General features: G+C 40.9%; 1 protein-coding gene across 2 annotated transcripts in view; it reads right to left on the bottom strand.

Annotated features, from left to right (window-relative positions):
- Window positions 1-2,303: 2,303 nt before the first annotated feature.
- LOC134629008 (noelin-2-like) overlaps window positions 2,304-25,682 on the bottom strand; it is a 41,393-nt gene continuing 18,014 nt past the window's right edge. For both annotated transcript variants that reach the window (XM_063475884.1, XM_063475883.1), the window contains exons 3-8: window positions 23,223-23,378; window positions 16,719-16,938; window positions 14,291-14,397; window positions 4,338-4,514; window positions 4,050-4,223; window positions 2,304-3,222 (exon numbers count right to left, since the gene is read on the bottom strand). In XM_063475884.1, the coding sequence (XP_063331954.1) occupies window positions 2,902-3,222; window positions 4,050-4,223; window positions 4,338-4,514; window positions 14,291-14,397; window positions 16,719-16,938; window positions 23,223-23,378 (1,155 nt within the window). In that variant the 3' untranslated portion in view covers window positions 2,304-2,901. The remainder of the gene's footprint in view (window positions 3,223-4,049; window positions 4,224-4,337; window positions 4,515-14,290; window positions 14,398-16,718; window positions 16,939-23,222; window positions 23,379-25,682) is intronic.

Here is a 25,682-nt window from a genome sequence, read left to right as displayed (position 1 = left end):
CTTAAATTATAATGAGCAGGTTAACCTTTGCAGCTGTGCTTGTCCCAAGCTCATTCAACTCAAATCCCGTGTAACACGGCTGGGCTCTTTTTGATTTCAAGCAGAGGTCCAACCTTGGAAAACAAGTTATCATCAAATTTTTTTTTGTATTTGTATTTTTTTTTTTTTTGGGGGGGGGGGGCTTTATACAGCACACAGTGCTATTATTTTCTTCAATCTTTGACTCTACTTTGTATTGTGCAGTTTTCTGTTATTATTATTATTTTTTAACTGAGCTGTCCTGTCATTTCAGATCCTGACATCCTGCCCTTGTGTGTTTTCCTTCTCTGTGATTACCTGCGATACACTAATTTGTATCACATGGATCTTAGTTACAGGTGTACCATCCTATTCCGAGTGGTCCCAGCTGCCTGATTTTTTGGGATAATAAAAAGCGTGATTTTTTTGTGTGTTTTTGAGTTGTATTTGAATCTGCCTTCCGCATTGACTTGTTACACTCCCTAAAATAATTTTAAAACTAAGAACATTTGCTAAAAATTAGTAAAATGGGCATCAAGTTTTATCTTATCGTACAGCACCAATGTATCATCTGGGAGACCTCATGACGACAGAAACATTAGCATTTAAAGAGACATCCACATACAGTAAGAAGCAAACTGACGCTTGGTAGCTACCAGCTGAAATTTCAAGGCCCAGCTCCTTACAGTACTGTGAAAAAGGTTTTCGCATGACTCTTTGCAGCAATAATTGAAGTAGTCATTTTCTCTATGACTTTATCAGTATCTCATGTTGTCGTGGAAGAAATTTGACCCACTCTTTTGTATATCATGGCCTTCTTTTATTGAGGTTAGCAGGGATTTGTTTATACACATCCACAGCATTTCAATCAGGTTGCGGTCTGAACTTTCACTAGGCAATTGAAACGCTCTGATTCTTTCCTTTTTCAGCCATTCTGTTCAAGATTGTTGATATGTTTGGGATCAATGTTGAGGCGTTCACAACTGGCTCAGCAGCTGCAAAACAAGCCCAAATCATCACCCCTCCACCTCCATGCTTGACAGTTAGTTGGGGTCTTTGTGCCAATATGCTGTGCTTGTTTATTCCTAAACATGGCGTTACGGCAGACTACGCTTACATTCTTTTCAGAATTTGCTATCTAGCTCTCCTTTTATATTTCAATGCACAGTATAAAAGTAAGAGTAAACGTGTAGTTTGACCCTTCAAACGAAAAAATAAACAGATTTTTATCACCATCATGAGAGAAATAAAGTGCAGACAAACTGTCTCCTGATATGCTCACCTTGTTACTTACAAAGCTAAACCTCAACATCAGATGTGTAATAGCTGTGAGAGAAGATTACTCAGTTGATTTTCTCTCTCAAAACTATCAGCTTGATGTTCAAGTTTGCCCAAATTAAGAAATATGTCTGTCCAACACATAATCACTCTAGTAAGTGTAGAAACTGAGAAGGAAAAATGGAGACACAGTTTACACTAACCACAATTTACCAAGTTTCCTTTAGTACATGGTGGGAATCATTACTAACATGTCGATCACATAATTTTTCCTTAGAAATGCTCATTTGGGTTTTTTTCTTGCAGAAAAAGGTTTAGAATTCAATATTTTTGACCCTCATTGGGAATGTTAGCACATAACCATAAGGGGCATTTTCCATATATTGTTATTAAGATTGGAGGAACCAGTTGTATATCCTGTTGTATATGTGGAGTTATGGCTTTTTCAGGTGTTTTTTGTAAGCAGCATTTGTATTGGCTGTCACAGCAACATGTGGGAGACGGTCTACTGACTCATGGAAGCCAGTTGCCCAACCACACTGCTGCATTCTTGAGGAGCTAATTGCAATCAGTGCACTGATTATAGGAATGGCTTTCCAGACACTGTGCGATCGTCACTGCCCTTTAGTATCCATTACACTCTTTATTTTTCACTATTTATTGAGGTCTTCCAAAGCCACGTTAAAAAGTACCTCACACAACATAGCAAGCAGATCCTGAAAAGCTAACGTTAAGATGGAAAAATTTAGCAGACTGTCACATGATTGGATGCTGCTTTGTTCTAGAAGATAACTGCGGCTATATGAATATACTGCTTACACCTGCCATCCCACGAGGACATCTTTGGTTCCCTGTTTGTGTTTTTTAATCCTCTAAATTCATGAGGCTCCATCCAACCAGATGCCCAAGTGGAGAAAGGTAGAAGGAGAGAAAGCACACAGCCTTTTTTGTTTTGGTGTATTTGTGTATACTATGTTGTGTAGAGATCAGGACAAAGAAGTCTTGGCAAAGTTTGACAGTAAACTTTATTGAATGAACAACCATGCTGACTGAACACGTCCACGATCACATCACAAACCCGGAATATCTCAGTCAGGGCCGTCGTCATAGCTCGAGGTTTGAAGCGAGGTGAAATTCAGTTCATGAGCTGTGTGTATATATATATAATTTTTTTTTTCCAACAATGCGACCTCGACTTCCAAAGTCACTTCTTGATATACGAGTGGAATGAAACGTAACAGAATATGGATGAGCTCAAAATGTCTGACTTCCTTCTTTTCTATTAGCGTCCCTGCTGTAGAGGCAGTTAATTTCCATCGTTGCGGTGATGAACACTCTTGTCTGTGACCTTTAGACTGGTGTTTGACAACCATGTACTGTGTCTAGTTATTAGCTCAGTGAGCTCTCATCATCTAGAAGTCATTCAAATTCAAACACAGACAGTACTTATTACCTTGTTGATGTGAGTTGCTGTTGTGTGCGTGTGTGTGTGTGCATGCGTATGTATTTTTGTAAGGTTTGAAGTGTCCTTTAAAACCTTTTTCCTTCATCTCTACTTTATTTGTTTTTTTTTTTCATTTTTATTTATATCTTTTAGGTGTAAATCTATCCATCGCTCCGGATAACGTGAAACAGTGTGACATTATAGAGGACCTGGTGACCGTTGTTCCAGGTGTACAGTGCTCTCTCTCTGGGGTTGTAGTCCATCATGCTGATGTGGGAGTACTGGTTGTGGAAGGGAATGTCAGTGTATTCGTACGTGGAGGTGTTGGTGTGGTAGGCAAAGTGGACCTTTGCTCCGGCCAGATGGGAGTTGGTGACGTACAGAGTGCCGCAAATCATGAAAGCCTCCCCAGCACTCCGCTTAGGAAACCCCGTGTCCCAGCTGTGGAGGACTTCAAGCGAATGAGGGTCGAGCCGACTCACCTGGAGGCAGAGAGGACAGGGTTGGCAATGCCGTCTCACACGGTTGTGAATAAGCTGAGGTAAATCTGTAGCTGCAGAAATGGTGAAATTTGTTGAAAGCAGTGTGTTTGTCGTGATTGTACATGAGAGAGGACTTTTATTTTTTTGATTTCTAAAGGGCCTCACAGTACCACAGACCGTCTGCATAAAAGATGGATGCAACCTCTGGGCTTGAAAAGAGAAGCCAAGGAGCCATAAACCTGTCTTCTTTCTGATGGAGGTGGATGAGAAAATGACCCTACATTTCAACTGATTCAGAAAACACTCAATCACTAGTTTCTGTCTTTACTGAAAACAGCACAATGTTCATTGGTGCATTATGATCCCATTCAGAGTAAAATAGATGATGGCGAGGATATGATTTAGGGCACAGCTACCTTGTAATTTACTACATATATAGTATATAGACTATTAACCATTTACTGTTAGTTACTACTTGTCTCCCCAAAACACAACTGTTGTGTTTTGTGAAGGGTGTTTTTTGTGAGTGTGTGTGGATTTTTGTCGATTTCTGTTGTTTGTTTTCATTGTATTTGCATTGTGCTTTATTCAAATTCCACTGCATATTGTGTGCTTTTGCTGGATGTTTCTATTTGCTGGTGTTTTCTTAAGCTCCAGTACCATACATAAGATCCTGGCTGTAACACATGAATTTGATGTACAGGACAGCAGCTTCTTCTCTCTGTTTCAGTGTGCTAGTCATAACACTTAAATCAGTCAAAATTTGCTGTGCGGCAATGTGTCTCATGTGTCTCTGTGGAGGAAAGTTAGAGAAAACGGAGACAGACCATAATGTTTCCAGCGTTTGGGATGGAGGTGTAGACAGCCCAGAGTCCTGTCTCATCTGCCATGAGGTCGATGTCAGAGGATCCTCCCCAGCTGTAGGGGAAGGTGTTGTTGTATCCTGCACCGCTTAGGCTACGCTGGAGTAACACACTGCGAGAGCGGAAATGGTACTGAACCTAGAAAGACACACACACGCACGCATATGCACGTACATACACGTACAGCATCTCATTTTAGTCGACCGTCAATCATCAGCATCAGCTGTTACTGATCGTGACCCAGTCTCGTACCAGGATGTTGCTCTGGTGCTTGTTGTAATAGAGAGACCCGTTGTAGACCACGTGGCCGGTTCCCGCCCAGGGGTGGGGTAACAGATGCTGCACGAAGTTTTGGCCTTTTGTGAAGTCCCCCATGGTCCTGTACTCTAACACACGCCTGCCCTTATAGTAGCCATCCATCGACCACACCTGTTGGAGAGAAGGGAAAGGAGCGCAGATGGCTCATCTATAGCCAGGTCGTAAAATGAACTTCTGCTGAGCAATAAATTCCGTTACGCTTTGAGAGTGATCCATCATGGTCCCCCCCCCCCCTGCTGTCCAACAAACTGATTAGATCACGACATAATGTACTCAGACTGTCGCAGTTGGATGCTGCAAACCTCGAGTCAGTCAAATCAAATAAAAGCAAAGGCAACAGTTTGGTATCACCCAGGCCTCCAGGTGGGGAAGATAACAAACGCAGGTTCAGCAGGCCTGCCAAAGCTCTGGATTTGTCAGCATGCTGAAGTTGTGCGCGCGAGGCCGCAGCAAGAGAGATGCTCAATATACAAAAGGTTATAGGGCTTTTCTTCAGCTGCTTTTCCTGCATCACAAATAGCAAAATGTGTATGCAAGTCGGTTTTCGGCGATTGCGATTGCTGGCGTTGCTCACCAGAAATAACAAAACTGCTTTTTGTCTGCCTCCATCTAGGGAACGCCTGCCCCCCCCCCACCTATCATATTCCTATTTCAGGACTAGAAGAAAAATAATAGCAGCAATGCGTGACAGTGGAAGCAGTTTTGGCTATGCATTTCCACAGTTTATAACATTCCCGGAGATAATTAGCAGCAATAAATTCTGATCTATCCCAGGTATGGATGTTTGATGTCCACCTTTTTCCCACCTCCTCAATCAAGCTGACCTGAATTTAAATCACCGCCTGATGAAAAGTAAAAACCCAATAATCTTAGTGTAATGAGAAGAGCTGTAAATATAGGACAGTGGAAGAAGTTGTGGGGAGGGAGTAGAAGATGAAAAAGATCAGTAGTGAAACAAATGACCAGAGAAGAAATGGGATGGGTGGAAAATTGAGCGTCGGCAGCGTGGAGGATTAATTACCCGGGGAGGGGACGAGAGGTGAAGCAGATGAAAGAAAAGAGCAGAGAGCACTGGGAAGAGAGAGCATTGTTGGTGAAAAAGATGCTCGTTATTCCCCCCGCAAAGACTGAAAAGTACTGAGGCCAGATAAAAAAAGGGGGGTGGGGAGGGGGCAGATGAAAAGGAACCTTTTTGTTAAGGGGAAAAAAAACCTCTCCTGCAGTAGAACAGCAATTTTTTAAATTACAGTTCATTTGTAGCAGCAATATTTAAAGTTCACATTGAATTAGAGACTTTCAGACAAAGGTAACTGATTGCTGTTATTTTGAGGGCCTTCAATAACAGAGTTTAATTGAGACTCGGCTAGTGGTTTGAAAAGACAATGAAGCAGACTGATTGGCCTCTCCCGCTCCTTCCAGTGCGCTCTCTTCTCTCCTACAAACACTGATGAAGCTTTCTCAGTTTTAATTCGCTTTTAAATAGGTTTCAAAGGAAGACGAGTCCCTTTGTTTATTGGCAGCTGTAATCTTCTCGTGTCTGAATGCACCATTTACTTTAAATAAACAAGCTCCAGATACTGATTATACAGCAAACGGTGCGCACGGAAAGTGACTCGGGATTTTGTTTTCTTCTTCTGCTTCTAGAGCTTACGTCTAAGTTTTACAAATTAGTGAGCTATTTTCTTTCTGCTCCCCTACCGGCTGGCCTACTCCCATACGCCCTTAAAGGATCAGTTGTATCCTATTACAGTATCCACATGCTGTGAAGTGATCCCTCCCCACTGTGACTACACTAAGGGGAAAGAATATCCACAGGTCCTGCTCTCTGCAAATATTCATTCGGGAGCACGTCTGACATTTCAAGTGGGTCTCTTCATACTGGCAGTCACATGTTGGTTTACATTAGTGGGTTGGACTGCATTTACAGGGCATTTTTAGCATGTAACTGATGCACTGATACACTATTGCCAGTAAAGGCACCGGTCTCAGCATCAGGTGCAATTTAGGGATCAACATCTCTCACAAGGATACTTAAACATGAGGAGCCAGAGGCTGAATAAACACTGTTGTGATCAGTGGACTGATACTACTCTGAAACTACTGCCAGTTAGCTTAGCTTAGCTTAGCGGTTTGTAGCTTCATATAGAGTAGGCTCTTGTATTTATATTTCTTAAGAGGGAAACATACAGTACTGTGCAAAAGTCACTCTCTTTTTAAGAATATTTTTCTAGGAAAATGGGAAATAGATACAGGGATTTATTGAATCATCTGAAAATATACATGGAAATACAGTCTGTAAATTTGCTAGAGCCACTGCCTGAACTCTCATCAACAAAGTCTCTTCTTTAAGTAGTCTTAAAATATTTCTCCAGGCTTGTTAAAGGACATTCAAAGCTCTTTGGTTTTTTGCTGCCTTTTGTTTTGTTCTGTATCAAGATGATCCCACACTGCTTCAGTAATGTTGAGGTCTGAGCTCTGGAGAGGCCAGTCAATGACTGATAGTGTTATTGCGTGATTTGGCATACCTCAACCTTTTCTCCTGTTCCTTTTTTTGAAAATGGCTTCTTGATACCAAACCTTTCACTGAGACCATTTCTGATGAGGCTTCAGTGAACAGTAGATGGATCAACTGAAGCCCCAGATGCATCTCTCAGGTACTGTGTCAGGTCACTGCTGGATTATTTCCTGTTTCTTAAGGACGTGAGTTACAGATACTGTTCATCTCCTGTCAATAGTTTTTAAGCCTGCTGATTCTTCATTTGTTGCCTGTTATGTTTAGACAGAACTTCACCCCTTGGGTGAAAAAGCATCCAGTGTCCAAAGGCAACCTTTGAAAGACCTTCAGAAAACCTGGAGAACTATTGCTCAAGACCACTTTAAAAAATTACAAGAATCTCTGGCTCCTTGGAGGGAAAATACAAGGAAATGAAGGGTGACTTGAGACTTTAGCACAGTACTGGAAATACCAATACATTACTTACACTACTAATACTGATGCATTACTTAAATTACTTATGCTATTTAAGTAAAAGGCCATTGATGCATTGTATTTATAGGACAACGAGACACAGGTAATTTGCAGAACTTGCCCATTGTTAGGCTCTTTACATCTTACCCTAACAAAAATGAGCAGTTTTGCCAAAATGTCAGACTACTGCTTCACATTCAGCCCTAACTGTCTGACAAAAACGCAGCTCCTATTTAACCTGATCAACCCTGACAAATCAAAGGCCTGCAAGCAGAGGGCTACAGTAGATATCAGAGGGTTGTGAACCTGGCTCATCTTTAACCATATCTCAATGTAATGTCATGTCAAGCACGCTTGAGCTTTGATGCAAACATAGTATTATATTCTAACCCTGTAATTTAATTCTGGCTTTAACAGGGAGGCGATAAAGAGAAGATAATCCAGGAGAAATGTGATCTCCTATTCTTGTTCCCTGTTAGCTCTCCTGCCGCTGCGTTTTCGATCACCAGAAGGCTTTTCGGGGAGCTTTAAAGATAACTGTATACCATAGAAATACAAAAACGAAGCCTAGAAGTAACAAATGCATTGAATTTCACCATCGCTTACAGAGCATCTTCCTAAAAACCCTCACCAAAAGAGGATCTACTGTAACATTCACAGTGTTGTTTTCAGCAGGGTGAACCAGATCAACAACTACAATTCGAAGCTAATCGAAGAATTAACCCTGATTTAACCCCCTGCTACTGGGGAATTATGCACTAAAACGCTTGACCTTTTCTTTTTCGCTTCTTCTTCTTCTGCTTTCTTTGGTTTCACATTTTTCACCTTCACCATCACCTCCCCGGCTCCCCTATTAGTCTCCCTCTACAGTTGCTCTTTTGATCAGCCTTCACTGCCTCTTCTTCTTCTTCTTCTCTTTGTCTCGTCCCCTCCTTCTGTTCGCCCCTTGTTTCACTTCTCCTTTCCCTGCCTAACACCTCTTCAGCAACCGTCCTCATGCCCCCCTCCTCCCGCCAGCCCCCTCCATTTGCTATGTCTCTCTCGCCCTTTCGCTCGTTCTCACACTATCAGCTGAGGCATCTTGACAGATCAGGGGATATACACACCTCAGCAGCTGTTCTCAAATACAGCGACAGGTGTGTCCATGCGTGCGTGCGCGCACGTGTGAGTGTGCATATGCACACACACATACACATTCGTGCGCTGATGAGCTAATGAAGAATTCATAAATGCCAAAGTGGCACCCTGTAGTCATGGATACCAAAGGATGTATGAGAATGACTTTACTCATTTTGACTCACAGTGTGTGTGTGTGTGTGTGTGTGTGTGTGTGCGTGCGTGCGTGTGTGTGTGTGTGTGTGTGTGTGTGTGTGTGCGTGCGCGCGTGTGTGTCTTTTTGTTAAAGAGAACAAAATTTTAAAAACAAACACATTAATTGGTCTGTGATGTTTTGTGATGTTCAATATGTGCACTACTATAAACAAAGCCTGAGAAAATACTATCAACATCATTGTTTGGAATTTTTTGTCTGTTTTTGATGAGATGGGAATAAAAAGACGCCTTTTTTGGGGGGAAATCGATTCAATAAGATGATTGTCCGTTAGTTGGCTGGTCTAATCATGAAGAATAACAGCTTTAACAACGAGAACACAATGGCTGTCAAAGTCACATCATCTTCTCCGCTACACCCACACCACTCTTTTGTGCCTCGCTTAGGTTTGATTCTTTTTCTCAGAACACAGCAGATGAAATTAATGCCAAAGCTGCTGTGTGCTTGGAAAAACGTTTGGAAGGAAAGTAAAGAAAACAGAATTTGCATCATTAGGGTGTTGAATTTGCATTTAAGAATATCAATAAATCACAAATTTGTCAGACCGTGATTTTTCCTCCTCTGGAGCTTTGTGTTTCACACTTTGGTTTCACTCCCTGATTAGTTTCATTTTCACTCCTTCATAATTTTGCAGTTAGTTTTAGAAGCCAAAAACTACAGAACCTGGTCACATTTACTAAAATTAAGTGGATAAAATTGTTTCTTAAAGAGTAACCAGACAATTTAACAACACACAATATCTTGTTTGTAACTTTTCTTTAATAAAAGGGCTTTTTTATTACTTCTTTAAAATCCAGGTTATTGCACAGAGCTTTTTTTTCCTTTTTATAAATAGTTACAAAGTTAACTTTTAACTTTGAGGAGGCCTCACCCATCGCTGTCTATCCGGGGCCTTGAAGTGGAGAGGGTGAGCAGCTTTGGGTACCTGGGCGTCTACATCTCTGAGGACCTCACCTGGACACTGAACACCACACAGTTGGTCAAGAAGGCTCAGCAGCGGCTGTATTTCCTGAGGAGGCTGAGGAAATTTGGTATGTCGGCCAAGATCCTCAGCAGGTTCTACAGCTGCATTGTGGAGAGCACCCTGACTAGCTGCATCACTGCATGGTACGGCAGCACTACTGCTATGGACCGCAAACGCCTGCAGAGAGTGATAACAACCGCGGAGAAGATCATCAGAACTCCGCTGCCCTCTCTGCAGAGCATCTACCATCTCAGAGACCAGAGGAGAGCTGCCTCCATCCTCAAAGACCCCACACACCCCCAACATGGACTGTTCACACTTCTGCCCAGCAAAGAAAGAATTTCATTGCACAAAGAAATGCCTTTTCTCTTGTGACACATGACAATAAACACTTTGAATCTTGAATCTTTTAACTTTCAATCACCGCAACACAAAAAGAGAGAAGACTAGATCGAGTGGCAGACGAATGGAAACAAGGAAATGGCAGCTGTTCTACTGGCAGATTAATGGCTTCCTTATAAATTACAGTCAGTTATTATGCTAATGTTATTTATCATTACAAGTAAACTAGATTCAGTCACAGCCCATTACATATTATTATTCTGTTTCATGTGAGAAATGTCTGCCCAAATCAGTATGCTATGTTTACATATTAACCCACTTCCCACTTTATTTGGCACTGCTGTTCAGCTGTTCAGCTTGTTAATTAATCAGCCAATCACATGGCATTCCTTAAGAAATGTCAAAATGGTCAAGACGACCTGCTGAAGTTCAAAGCGAGCTTTAAAATGGACAAGAAAGGTGATTTAAGTGGACTGAATGTGGCAAGGCTGGTCTGAATATTTCAAAAGCCGATGAATCGGCTGGGATTTTCACATTTTGGAGGTAGAGTCAGAATTTGGAGTAAACAGCATGAAAGCAGAGAAAGCATGCTCCTAAAGCTGCTTAACATGCACCCATATGTAAAAAGCATCAGTTGGCGTGTCATATAACCAAACTCAGAGGACACTCTGAGATGCCAGAGACTTCTACAGTACATCAGTATTTGCTGTACTGGAAATGAGAACAGGCTGAACTTACTCAACAGTTTGAAAGCTCCGCTTTTTTGTTCGCAACATGGGAGCAAATACTGAAGCTTTTTTGTGCCTGTGAACCAAGTGTGCAATTTTAATTCAAGTGAGTCATCTTGACTCTGGTTTTTAGTTCTCCTTAATGCATCCAAAGAGTCCATATGCAGCGTCACTCAGTAAAATGTATTCACCGTTTTATAGCTGCGCCCTTTCCAGCTGTGTACGGAGCAACTGTTTTGTTTTGTTGTGCCAGTGCAGGAGTGGTTGTAAAATTCTAAATGCATCTTTTAGAGCCTGGCAAACACATGCAGACATAATTACTTCTGTAAAAGGAAACAGCCCTGCAATAGTCTTGTGAGGGAGGAAATGTAAAGGACTTAATGATAAACATTACTGTATTTGTTCTACAGGGCTCCATAAGGCTGAGAGGGGGGAAAAAAGATAAAAGTGATTGAAGCACTTTACAGCATATAATAGTTTTGCTGGCTTATTTAAAAACAATACAAATACAGGAAAAAAAACAGTGCATTTATAAAAGTGCACTTCTTGTCCTTTCTCCACACTCTGATTCAGGAACATCACCTACTGTACAGCATGAAAAGACCAGAAAAAGCTTCCAATTGTTGGGACAAAGGTGCAAACAGATAGAGAGACTGAGAAAGAGCTGCCACCCATAACTACACCAGTCACACCTGGAACTGGAAAACAGACAGCAATAACTGGGATACTGCTGCTGTGTATAGCGCCTTCTCATCACCAGGGAGACATTCTAATAGAGAACAGGCAAGGGTCACCATGGCGATATAAATCACACCTGGCAACTGGGAGACAGTCGCCTTGACAACTAGCTTAATATGCACTCCCTGAACAGAATGTGTGTGTGCGTGTGTGTGTGTGTGTGTGTGCGTGCGTGCGTGCGTGTGTGCGTGCGTGCGTGTGTGTGTGTGTGTGTGTGTGTGTGTGTGTGTGTGCGTGCGTGCGTGCGTGTGTGTGTGTGTGTGTGTGTGTGTGTGTGTGTGTGTGTGTGTGTGCGTGCGTGCGTGCGTGCGTGTGTGTGTGTGTGTGTGTGTGTGTGTGTGTGTGTGTGTAAAATGGGTGAAGCTCGCAGTGAGCGGAGACAGAGTGCACACAGGAGTCATGTTAGAAATGAGGCTGAAAGAAACTGAAAAATACATCAGCGAAAATACAGAAGCGGGCAACTTTATGACCACTTTCACCTGCCGTACTTGTCATGCGCCCACAAGAGCACACAGTCTTGTTTTGATGATTACATCAGTTCCCTTTACTCCATCTAAATCCAAACTTACAGTACATTTAAGCTCACACCGTGACTTCACACTAAAAATTCAATGATTAATTTCTTATGGGTGCATGTGTATTGAAACTTTAATATGACATTCATGTATGCCCTCACAACACGAATACTAACAAGTACATACACATATACGCATGCCTATCTTTGTGGGGACCCTTATGAATGTAACACCTAGCAGAGAAAAATTTCGATTAAAAAATAAAAAGACTGACCTGCTAAGAACTTAAACTAACATGATTTAACATCTAAATATATCTCCAGAACATTAGCGGGTGACCCGATGCCGCTGCGACAACTGCATCGAGCAGATCATGTGTGAGTTGGAGCGAATAAACACTGAAATGCAGGTGGTGTGAAAATGTCTCCTTTTTTGAGGTGCAGTAATTTAAGTTAAATCAATGAAGCTCATAAATTGTTCAGCGGGGCTGTGAAAAGAAGAAACTGTAAATAGTTACATTTGAGAAATACTGGCCACTATGCTAGCATTGGCAATATGAAGGAGGCGAGATAGAGCCAGAGACTATTACATAAATAAACAAGAAGCACTCCAGGAGCACAAACCTCCATCAAGGCAGCTCGTTCTCTGGGCTGTATTTGCTCTTAAAGAAATAGTATTTTATTTTGTATATACTCATTATAAAAACAAAATCTTTTTAAATGTACTTTAAGACATTTGTAGTAAAGGAAAAATCAGTTAAGGGTAGCATTACAGATTCACACTTTGATTAAACAAACAATATGTGGGAGTAGGCGATGGATAACGAGTGTTGATTTGTAAATAACTTGAGCCTATTATATAATATTATACTGCACCATATTTCTAACTAGGCAGCTTGTCTCTTTCACTTGATAATACTTTTGTTAGAGATATAACACGTCTCAGATCTCCCAACTGGCACGATATTTGGATGCAAACTATGTGACAGAAGAAACCCCATATAACCGTATCATTTCCTGTTGTCAATACAAACAAAGGCAAAAGCATCTTACATACAATTTTAAAAATAAAAAACATCTTGTGAAAGTTTGACCGTTTGACAGAGGTCAGAGGTCCAAAGTAACATGATATCCAGATATATCATTCCCTATATATCTATTTGCTGTCAATACAAACAACAGCAGTAAGAAACATAGTTTTAATAAAAACAGCTCTATATAGCATTATTATCACTTTGACCTTCAGATCAATCTTTTGACCTTGAAGAAGAGGTCAGAGGTCAAATTTGAGATGATATTTTATAATGTATATGTTGACAATACATGCTACAGTTAGTTTCTAAGTTTCTAAGAATTATAGTTTCTACAGTATTGAGCTTTTTGTCAGTTTTTGACCAATAAATCATTAAGTTGACCATGCCGACCTTGGTGGATATAAGCATGTGTGACCTCACTCTGCATTCCTGCAAAGTTTTATGAGAATTCATTCAAAACTTTTTGAGCTATCATATTTACAGAAAGAACGACTCCCACACGCACACGCACAGGCGGAGGTAACCAGTCACCAGTCTGAACCTCGGCCAGGAAATTGATTGTTGCAACTAAAGAAGAAAGAAGGGTATTTTGTACTACCAGAAGAGCTGCTTATATAAACCAGGAAACTATTAGCCAGTCATGTTGCCCACATGTGACAGCAGAGTTCCACTGTTCTTAGTTTACAGTTGTTCAGCTGCTCTGGTGGGCCATCAAAGACATCACTCTGGATTGAGTAATAATGAATCATGAAATTTGCAGAGATTTAAATACCCAGCAGCAAACAAACAAACATCCCTCCAGCCATAACCATAAATAAATAAATGTAATTAATTAAATAATCTCAGAAATAGTGATAAACACACAATAAAAACAGGATACAACAAGATAAATGACAGCAGAAAGAAGTGAAATGTATATGAGTGAGAGATGATGATTTAAGGGTTGAGGGCAGTCGGCATGCTGGTCAGAGCATAACCAAGTTATCAGACTTTTTAAAGCTGCATTTTTATGTTTCAGTGAAATTAAAGTAACATTTCTGTCCACAATCATGTAAGTAAGGGGTTTTGTAAGAGTTACAAATATATGGCTACTGAGTGGCGACACTTGCTTCTAGAAGGACTTTTCCCTAGCCAGACCACCAAATGCCTCAATCCCAACCTAAACCTTATTCTAACCCCGACTGTAAACCTTTTTTAAAAAATATATATAAATGGAAAAAACTGAAGAAGAAAAAACAGAAAACAGACAAACACACACTGTACACCTACCCTGCTGTCAGAGCTGGGAATCATGGCATCAGTCATCCAAGAGCCAAAGCGGGATCCCGAGGCCCTCACAGTGATGGGGTTGCTAACGGCAGTCAGACGACCACATCCTGTTAACAAATGATGAACGAACCATGTAAACTCTGAGGCGGAGATCCTCCATCCTAGATCTGTTGTTTATGCATAGAGCAGCCACATGGAGAAGATAATGCAGATGGAGCACCAGTTTGTGCATGTTGGTCTGAGTAATGCTCGTCGTCAAGGTGACTTGGCCAGCTGGTTTATGAGCAGCCATCACCTGCCACCAGTCTTAACTCACTTCAGCAATGCTTCATAAAAACTTGAAAATGTGTTGACGCCACAGGCGTGAGCTGTGAAAAAACAGTTTCTATTTCTCGAAAAGATAACACAGAAGAATACATTTGGGTGTTTTAGTCATTTAGATCAATAACTTTAAAACTACTGCCCACTCACAGTGATACCGCGTGTACATTACTCCAACTATAAAACACTGTCTTTAGGTTTGAAAAGTGTAGTTGGTTATTTCACTGAGAGTTTTAATAGAGCCTTTTCAGCTACCTGAATTAACATCAGTTATAATGGATCTCAACAGAGACAGCTATTTAGATCAAACCCAATGTCAAAACGTTCCCGGAAAAATCACAATGCACTTCTACATCAACATCCACTTGTATGCTTTCCACAAACAGGCTTATTGTGTCCTGGCTTTTCAATTTTCATCAAAATGGGCCTAAATAAGCGTACTTCTGTTTCTGTCCCCATGTTAGACTTTGTTGTTAGAGCACTCTCTGCTGCTCTTAAAGCAATACTTTGACATTTTGTGGAAAATATTTATTCACTGCCCGTTGGAGCGTTAGATGAGAAAATCAATACCACTCTTATGTCTGTCCAGTAAAAATGAAGCGACTGCCAGCAGCCTAGCTTAGCACAAAGAGGAAACCGGGAATGTCCATCTGTTTCCCCATAGCTGTCTCCGCATGTTACTACCCGATGGCTATACGCCTTTTTTTCTTTTTACTGAACAAACACCCTCAACTCTTACCAAGTAAATAAAATAAGAATCCTTCCTAAAATCTCTTTAATCCTAAACCATAGTCTTACTTCACTATAGCTATTCCATGTGCTCCTCTGCAAAAGCTGCATATATCCCAATCCGATATCACGACAAAGCTAGCAACAGACACATTGACGCTTTGCCTCTCTAAAACGCGAAATGTACATGCATGCAGAAGTTGCAGTAACAGCAGAGGAAAATATTTTATTTCAAGCCAACATGAAATTATCACGGGTAAGTGCTTAAACAGACTTTATTAACACCTTTGCATGTATATACACATTAGCCGCCTAGCATAATCTGTTCTGCTGATTAAGGACCCTGGAATGTACTTAATACATTTGTTGCTCACTACTGACTTCGTGGCTTAAATATATTATCTCCCCCTGCTGGTAATGCAATTTCTGCACGCGGTAAAGTCGATTTCATGTTTTGGAGAGACAAATTGTGGAATGGACACAGTGGACCGGCATGTCTATTACACATTTTGCCACGATACTGGGTTGTATGTCCACTTTGTACTCCCCTGCTTCCCTTTGTTCCTTTGCCAGTTGGTCCTGTTTGCTTCTAAGTCAGCTAGGCCAACTTCTTAATTTGCATTCCCAATGTCACCTTTTTCAAGCTCAGATTTTCCTTTATGTATGTATGCATCTTTCCCTAAATGTCCTGTTTAGTGAAGTCTTGACCCACTATTGTGCGTCATCGCATGAGCCAAGGTGTTAAAAACGATATCACCAGGGGCTTTGGGTGAAACCGCTGTGAGACCTTGCCCCACCCTATCATGTGAACTACTGAGGTCACCTGATGCAAAGAAACCGTGCTGGAAGTTAAATACCTCAGAGTCGCCACATTTTGATTTTAGAACTGAGGAAGTCTCTTGGATGAGAGGTGAAACATTTTCAACAAATATAAAGAAGTCCAGTCGCTTTCACAGTCGACTGAGAACCTACACAGATTCATTTAGTGAAGTGATCTAGTTGGGTATATCCTAGTTTGGTAGGCCTGACTTTGCAAATTGTGTACTAACTTGATGAAACTTGCTCCTATTTTCTGTTACACTCCTTCCTCACTCCCTTTGGTAAATTTGCACATTTTTAAACTTCACTCCCCTCCATTATTCTTCCTGAACGTTCTTCTTGTTTATAATACAGTTTTTTAGAAAACTATTTTTGCAGACTGATGAATCGTTGTTATAAATAAATCTTTGAGTGTGTAAACCTGCGGAGTGCTCCTTTGCGCGCTTCCACCCCCCGCACGTTCACATTCTTCACTTTCATGTTCAAATTGCAAACGCGTGAGTTACTTTCAAAGGCAGCACAAGTTATATTTTGTTATTGCTTTCTTCCCAGCACGTACCCAGTTTATTCATGCAGCTGTGCAGCCTGGTCTCCAGCAACAGGACCCTCTGCTGAAGCTCCTCATAGTCGTATGCTCCAATCTCTTCCTGGATGGCTGTCAGGACGATCGACAGGTTAAGCAGCTCCATCCGCAAGGTGGCCAGCGTCTGTAGATCCAGTCTGTACTGCTCCACAACTGACAACAGGGGCCGTAGCTGAGACATCTGACCCTTTAACTCCTGTGAATGAGTTAAAGAAAGTGAGAGAGGCCATTTGCAGTCATTATTTTTCTCTTTCAGTTGCTGTAGTTTGGCGTAGTGCCACCCTTTGAGGCACACTTGAGGCAGTTTATGTGTCTGGACTGGTCAGGGTGCCCCGTAAGGGTGACCTCATCCCAGCGTGTGTAACAGGGTTAGTGGTTTGTTTCTCATTCGGCTGAGTACTCTCCTTGTCATCCTTAATCTCCCGTTGTGCTGCCTTCCACCTGTGAATGTTTCAAATGAATCTGTTCAACTGTCCCTTTTGTTCACTCGTCGATGCTGAAAACTGAGCACATGTTTCAGACCAGCCTTGTGTCACAAGGCAGCCCCCTGGTCTACCTGTTGCTGATAAACTTGTTGGTAGGAGACAAATGAAATGAACTGAAACACATAAAGCTCTCGTTTCCTTTGTGTTTGGTTCAGGAGAATATTTACTTTGCTTCCTTAATTCTTTCTGCGCATTTGGCAGCTGAGATGCTGCACATCATATTTCATTTCTGCCTCTGTCGCCGCATCTCTTTGCTCTCCCCGAGGAACAGACGTGAGCGAGGGAAGCGGAGAACCACGTTAACCGAATGGAAAGCGCCCCCAGAACATGCTAGAGGGACTGCGCAATCCATCTGGCCTGAGAACGCTTCACAGTCCCACAGGAGGTGATGGAAGATGTGCTGGAAGAGAGTACGTCTGGGCAAGTCTTTTCTGGCAACGTGACCCAAATAAGCAGCATAAAATGGATGGAGGAAAACTCTCATTTTAAAAAAATGCACTCTGGATCATTTCGGGCCAGAAAGGCCCCTTTTTCCCCCTCTAATCAGCTTAAATGAAGATCAATAAAAATATGGATAGCATATGAAACAATTGTGCTTGCAGCAAGAGGGACAATACATTTTTATTTGCTACTTTTATATCTCTGCTTTTAGCCTTGATACTTAGATGTATCTTCTCTTTTAGCTTGCTGAATAAAGAGCTGGATTTGATATGGAAAAGAGAGAAGGATAAAGAGAAGTGTCAAAAGCGAAGACAAAAATGTTATCATCTTCTTAGAACATCTCTGCACCCCCGCACACAAACACAACTGCTGACTGTATCCAGGAAACAGTCAGCAGTTGGCAGTCAGTCAAACACTTTATGTATCTAATCCCTCCCCTGCTGTCTTGAAATCGCGACCTGAATACTTTTCCAACATCACTACGACGCATTTTTCCAATTTTTACATGTCACAAGAGCACAGCGTGAAAACTCTGTAATTCCGAGCAGCTTCAGCTCACTACATCATCACCGCTGATTGATATTGGCAGTGTTCTTTGCATATAATTGCAAGTTGATTAAATATTCATTAAAACCCCAATTTTGACAAAATGCCAAAGGTGCCATGGTTTGTTAGATAGCGAACCACTTTACCTGGCTAATCCCTCCCCTGCCACGTCTCCGCCTTCATCTTGATTTCTCTAATCTCTCCCTTCCTGATTCACACTTTTATCTCTCCTCCAGTCTCTGCTTAACCTTTACTTTCCCTCTTACTTCTCCTTGCACAGTCCTCTCATGTCCTCCCTCCCACCAAGAAACATTTAGGTGCAATAAGGCTTCCTTTCCTGTCTCTTTCCTCCTCTTTCCTCCACCATCTCTCTCTGTTTATGACTCCCATTTGACATCCCATTCTCCACTCCCAGCCTCCACCCTTGTTTCCTTCCTCCATGGGTTAAAAATACTGTTTAGTTATTGATAAACTTACTGAAGTTCCACATAAATATTCAGGAGTCTTTCCTCTCAGTGCAAAGGCAAAAGCTTATGACTGTGAAAACCCCCCAGGAGCAACAATCATATGCACACACACACACGCACGCACACACACGCATATGCATAAACCAACTATATAAAAACTTAAAAACAGACCCCCCCCAGCTGTTAAGATATGCTCGGCAAGAGATGAAAGGCAGAATGGATTTATGGGGAGGCGGTAATATGCCCTATTGGGGTAAGTAAGGGTTAGTGTGTGTGTGTGTGTGTGTGTGTGTGTGTGTGTGTGTGTGTGTGTGTGTGTGTGTGTGTGTGTGTGTGTGTGTGTGTGTACTTCTACAGCTTTTTATGAGCAGGCCAAAAAAATCTGTGTATACAGTCACAGTGTGGAGCTTGTGTCCCTTTTGTAGACAAAGTCCGCATGAATTAAATATTTTTAATTCTTAATTATTAATGAATTCTAATATGAAGACTTGGTTTGGGGTTATGATGAGGATTACAGTCGGACAAGATGGTTTGTGGAGGGTTATTTCTTGTACACACTAAAAACAAAACTATTCTTCGTGGGACCACAGAATATTAAATGTATATTTCATAAATCCATGATAAGACAAACTAACCAATGAAGGACTGTGAAGTACTGCATCCTTTGTCCTATTTCCTCCAATCACCCCCAACCAGTCACGACAGACGGATCCCAAAACCTATTAAAAGGGTGTTTTTCCTTCCCCCTGTCGCCAAGCACTTGTTCATTGAGGGTCGCCTTAATGTTGAGGTTTGTCTTTACTTTACAATATTAAATGCTTTGAGGCAACTGTTGTTGTGATTTGGCATTATAAAAATAAAATAGAACTGAATTTATTGAAAAGATTCACCTGTAAATTTGGAATTACTGACATTGACAAGATGAGCAAGCAAACATTTCACAAATATAACCCGAGATATCAAGCTTCTGAATACATACTGAACTGGGATGGCAGTCTTTCGATCAGCTATCACCTGCTGAATTTAGGTTATACTTCCTGAGGCTTACACATACACACATATATGTGTGAATATTTGTCTAAGTTCACCTCTCAGTTGGAGAGCATGGTGGAAAAGCAATTACCTTTCCAATAGTAGATTATCAGTTTTAATCCGAATTAGCACAGGCCTTACCTCATTAGCCACTCGAACAGGACAATAGAAGTGTTTTCAATTGAATTAGTCACTGAACACACAATTAGATCAGTGATCCTAAACTTGACTGTATCAAGTTGATACAACAGTTCACCGCTTAGTTGAGTCAAAAAGGCTTCCTTCAAATTTACACAACTTTTCTTTCCTTTTCCAGTGTAAATATGCTGTATTTAAAAAGTTCTTTAAATAAACACAAATAGAAATGGATAATAATCTTAAATTCTGCAAACTTAAGCTGAGTGCACATAAATGCCCTTGCAGCTGCTTGCCTCATTGTTCATTGTTCTTTATTTACATTTTGTTATAAAATCTAAATGTAATAAAATCCAAAAGGTCTCCAAGGTTAGAATGTAGGTTAATGCCATTCCCTGTGTTTAAATATTCTGCATTCATTCATCTACTAAGTATACCTTTAAGGTACTATGACTGTGAAAGGCTGTATTTCAGTGTAAAGCACACTCTAAGTAGAGGGTCTAAAGATGACAACAACTGAGGCCACTAGGTGTGCTCAGTTTTCTGGAACTCCGTCCATAACAAAACAAAATAACCTGATTTATATTTGGCTGCTATCCTCCATCAGGTTGTCTTTTTTTTTGTCAAGAGCTGTGAGCCTCAGAGCGCTCCCGGGAAGTCCTGCTCTGACTATTTGCGATGCATGCTTTGTCTCCCCCACTGTGTCAAAAAGGTGACATTTTGTTTCATTTTCAGGAAGAGGATGCAGAAGCAAGGAGCCAAATTTGTGCTGCGTTCCAAAGTCAAGGTGTTTGCACAAATGTTGTTTTGCAGACGTTACAGCAGAGCTTGACAGTTTGGCCCCGTGATCTAATTTACTGTGCATAATGTGTGCTGTGTGTGACCCCTCAAAATGACTGTCGAATTACAATGTTTACTTTGGATCTAGTATCGTTTTTATCTGAGGTTTAAACATTTTCTATTTGACATTTATGTCACCTTTCTTTTAAGCATTTTTTTCCTCCCATGTTACCTTTTCAAAGCTGGAAGTGAGGTAATTTGATAGAAAGAGCAAATAATTCAAATGTTTGGCTGTGAAAATACTCATTATTTTTAAGTAGAAATCTACTTCTGTGAATAGTAGCACTGACCAACTATTTTTAAGATTGATTGCTATTATATCAGTTTATTACATTTATATACATGGTCCAATTAACTGAAATAGTATAACTTCCTGGTGAACTTGTTCTCATTGTGTTTTAAAATATAAACCTTTAATGTTATTAACTTATGTACATTAGTTAGTTATTGTTGTTTTCATGCTTGTTGTATTAGTTTATCTCTGTTCACTGTAATATAGGGCTGTTATTTGTGTGTGTGAATATGGGATTGTGCAGTTTTATGACAGCTTTTTCATTATTTTACACTGCATTTGAGAACTGTGTGAATTGAAATTAGCACTGGATCATGTCAGAGCATGGCCGTGTTTGCAAAGCTGCAACTAGACAAGACTTATGGAACAATGTCTATTGGACAGACAAGAACAAAGTCGAGATGTTTGGCCGTATTGCAGTGTGGTATATGAAGAAAACCACAAAAAGAGAGTTGTGCATAAAAACAAATACCTGCAAATCTAAATAAATGAAAACAACAGTGTAAAGAAGACCGGTGACATGCTGATAAATGTGGGGGCGATCGTGGCTCAAGAGTTGGCAATTTGTCGTGTAATCGGAAGGTTGCCGGTTTGAGCCCTCGATCGTTGTGTCCTTGGGCAAGACACTTCACCTACCGCCTACTGGTGATGGCCAGAGGGGCCGATGGCGCGATATGGCAGCCTCGCTTCTGTCAGTCTGCCCCCAGGGTCTTGAAAAGCGCTAAATGCAATCTACTATTATTAAATGACACTTGAGGCATCGAGGTGAAAGTTATCTTCAGTTGCAAGTATCTTGGTGTGATCAATAATAAGTTGGACTGGAAGAACCATATGGAGGCGGGGTACAGTAAGAGACAAAGCCTGAGGCCATTCCACTCCTGCTGTGCAGTGTGGACAATATGGCCAGTGCTTTGTTTATGCTGTGGCCTGCTGGGGTGAAGGAGACCGCACAGCAGACAGGAACAGAGAAGACAAACTTATCAATAAGGCTCTGTGGTCAGGTCTGAACTTGAAACAGTCCAGCACTGTTGTGGCAGAGAGAAGAACGCTCTTAAAGCTAACATGACCACGCCATGCCCAGGAGGTTATCACCAGTAGCACCTTCAGTCAGAGCGCTCCAGGAGGTCCTTTAAACCGCCCACTTTACAGCAGATGTTTAATGCACAATAATATGATTTTTCACCACGTTTCCATATTTCAAATGTGTTGGCTGTTTTTTTTATTACTTTTATCTGTCTATCTAAAGTCACACAAGAAAATAATTATCTTTTCACATCACTTTCCATTCATAAAATCCATTTACATCCGTTTCTGATCAACTTAATATAGATTAAAAAACCTGTTAAAGCACCAGATTAACAAACCTTAAATGTGGAAAAATGTCAACCATACTTAGCACAGTTTTTGCCTATCTTTCCCGTGAGATGAAAGTCCCTAAATCACTGCTTAAAGTTACATCCATGTGTAAACAGTGTGCTGGGTTATGCTAGGCTTCCACTTCAGTGTCATTAAGCTGCCAAATGAAGCCGTTTCACAGCTGATTTAACTGTTTAGATCATTCAACTCTCCCTCCTGAGATCCACGGCCTGTCATTCTCTGTAGCTCTTGAAATAATCTTTCACTACACCCCCCCCCCACTCAATGTTTTGTTGTTGGCACAGACGCCTGCCAGTGGCATCATGGCAGAAAACACCAAGCCTAATGAGATTAGTACTCCTAATTTAGGAAGTGAAATACATTCAGATTTCCCTCAGTAAGATGCAATACTTATCCAGGAAGGCAATCTTATCTTCTCTCTCCTGCAAATTTAAAGTGCCAAGGCACAAACTATAAAAGACAAATGCAGAAAAAATGTTCTGTGCTTTTGTGTGTCAATATTATTCTAATCTGGTCATTAATATTAAAATTCAGACTCTTTCCAGACAGATTTTTTTTTTTTATGACAGCTTGAAGCCTTAATGTGTGCAGTGATGCTGCAGTTTTACTGGCACCTTCAGAAAAAAGGCTGTGCGACACTTTAACACAGCAGACATGAAGCCAGCAAATTGACAGCTTCAAGACAAGTTTTGTCCTCTTGATGAAAGATGCTCGCGTGTCTGAGAGCAGGCAAGAAACTTCAGCTTGGCATGCGTGAAATCAATGTTTTCACACCAAAGGTTATATGTTCCCTGCAGCGACTGTCTGCATTGTATGCGACTTGATGTGTATGTGTGTGTGTGTCTGTTTCTGTGTGCCTGTTTACCTGCAGGCTCCTAGCTGTCAGAGTGCGGGGATTGGCCACATAAGTGTGTAACCGTCCATCCACTCCTCTCAGCAGTGGCTCAGAGTCTCGAACATATTGCAGGTCTCTGGATGTCCGCAGGTCAACCACCTCCATGGACTGACTCACGTTCTGGACCTGATGTACACACACACACACACACACACACACACACACACACACACACACACTGCTGATACCATCAGTGATTACTGTTTGTCCCTTCCATTAATATTTATGATTGGCTTTGGCTGCTGTCTGATTACTGGCACCTGTTATTTGTTTCCAAACACCTGTTGTTTGCCTACAAATATGGCTGTGTGGTGATATGATGAAAAACAAAGGGCTAGTTCAGTTTAACCCCCCATGGTAACTAGCATAGCAAAAACAAAAAAAGTTGTTGCACGCTGGTTTGAATGTTAATGTTAAACCAACAAAACAAATGCTATATTTCAATAATCATTTACTTATTATTTTATATTATTTTTTATATTTTATAATGTATATGTATATAAGGACTTTTATTGTGAATTGAAAGAGCAGGCAGAATCACGTAGTTGCTGTCTGTAGCACAGACAGAAGAAAAGAGTCCAGGTCTGAAAAGTAAAACCAATGCGGAATTCTTCTTTTTAATGGCCAACAGAGGGGACACAAAGTCCTATGGAAGTCTATGGAAAACATAATGTATAAAAAATTAGATCAGTTTTTAAATGTTGGTAATTCTGTGTTTCAGAAAGAAGTATTATCTGGAGTATGCTCATTAGCTAACGACTTGTAAATGACAATCAATGAGCGTTTGACCCTTCTACCACACAAAATGATCCCTATGAGCAACGCCTGCAGAGGAGTTATCAGATGATGATGATAAATTGGTCTCTTTAGAGACCCTAAAAACTCAACAGCAAATAGAATAACAGATCTTTTCTATAGAAGATCATTAACTTGGTTATTTATGTATTTAGCTAATCATGTAAAATAAACATTTTAATGTGCGTTCATAATTTTACAGCTGAGTGTGCTCTCAGTGCTGCTATTTATTTCTAAAGTGGTTGCTGCATATTAGAGTTCTGAGACTTTAAAACTGATACATTTAAACATTATAGCTTACTGTCTCACAGCCTAATAAACTGAGTGGAAAGATGTGATAAAGATGTGGAAATTGCTTCAGTTTACTGGCTGATCAAAGTAAAATTAATTTTATTGATTGAATAGATATACTTAAAGTATGCGCTGTGTTCTCATTGCTGCAATTCTACCCGTGTAAAACTAAGTGAATTTAAATCAAGTATAAAACCATTTATACACTTTTTGCATCACAAAATCAATACATGCACATTTTAATGACAATGCAGCACACAGTCTGAGCTGTTTTAACCTACACCTTGGCTTCTTTCCTGACATTAGTAAGGTTTACAACTACTTACACAAATACTCCATTTTCTAAGCAGATAATATATATTGCTCTGAAAACATGCTGTAAATGAAAGAACCTGCTCCTGACCAGGTTATGTGTTCAATGTAAGTTACCATGGTGAATTAGCTAGGTAAAAAGTGAGCCACTTTGTTGACAGAGTACACTCTGATGTTAAGCCTGCTAGCCCAGTAATCTTACTTTGTAGTACCCACCCCTGGTGATGCAATGCCATCTAGGTCTACACCTTTATGGATCTAGTAGTGACACGGGCCACCAACCAAGACGGAGGAGGCAGCAGGAGGAAGACATGCTGTCAGAACTGATAGTGATGCCAGTGTTAGCTAACAGTTGCAGATGTTTTCAGACACTGATGTTACGCGTGTTCAGGGATTCATTGGTGATTGTTTTAAATTTTCATTTTCACTGAAGAAGAATATCATAGCTGTTATTAAGTACTTCAGTACAGCTTGCTGTTTTCAACAGTACCCTGTCGGAATTAGGGATGGGTACCGGTATCCGGTGCCAGACCGAAAAGCAGCGCACATTTCGGTGCTTTTTTTTTCCCTGAGATGTCATACACTTTGGATTCTAGCCAATCATTTTACCTTTCCAAGGATAGTAGGCGGGCCCAGGTACGTACGTTCTTTTAGAGCAGAGCTACAGATTAAAAATGCCCAAGGGGAAGTGGTCAAAAGTCTGGCTGTACTTCACAGCAAAAGATGCAAACTCAACAGCCTGCAACAAGTGCTTTAAGGTGATACTGTGCAAAGGAGGTAACACCTCGAATCTGATGAAACACCTGGCAACGCATAGCATTTTTTAAAAAGCCGAGAAATTCACTTTATTTGATAGCTTGCTGCAAGACCTCACACCGAGCACATCTACTGCGGGTGTGGTGCCTGTTATCGGACCCGGAGTTAGCAACATTCCCCAAGAACCCGAAGAGGAGAGTCCTCTCCCCTAGCCCTGCCAGTGTAGCAGAAATGATGACGGATGATGATGGCAGCAGCAGCCGTTCTTCTCTGGGT

Source organism: Pelmatolapia mariae, linkage group LG6 (genome assembly GCF_036321145.2).
Source record: "Pelmatolapia mariae isolate MD_Pm_ZW linkage group LG6, Pm_UMD_F_2, whole genome shotgun sequence".
Taxonomy (NCBI): domain Eukaryota; kingdom Metazoa; phylum Chordata; class Actinopteri; order Cichliformes; family Cichlidae; genus Pelmatolapia; species Pelmatolapia mariae.
The sequence above is the reverse complement of the archived record's forward strand: the minus strand, read 5'-3'. Positions and strand labels throughout refer to the sequence as shown.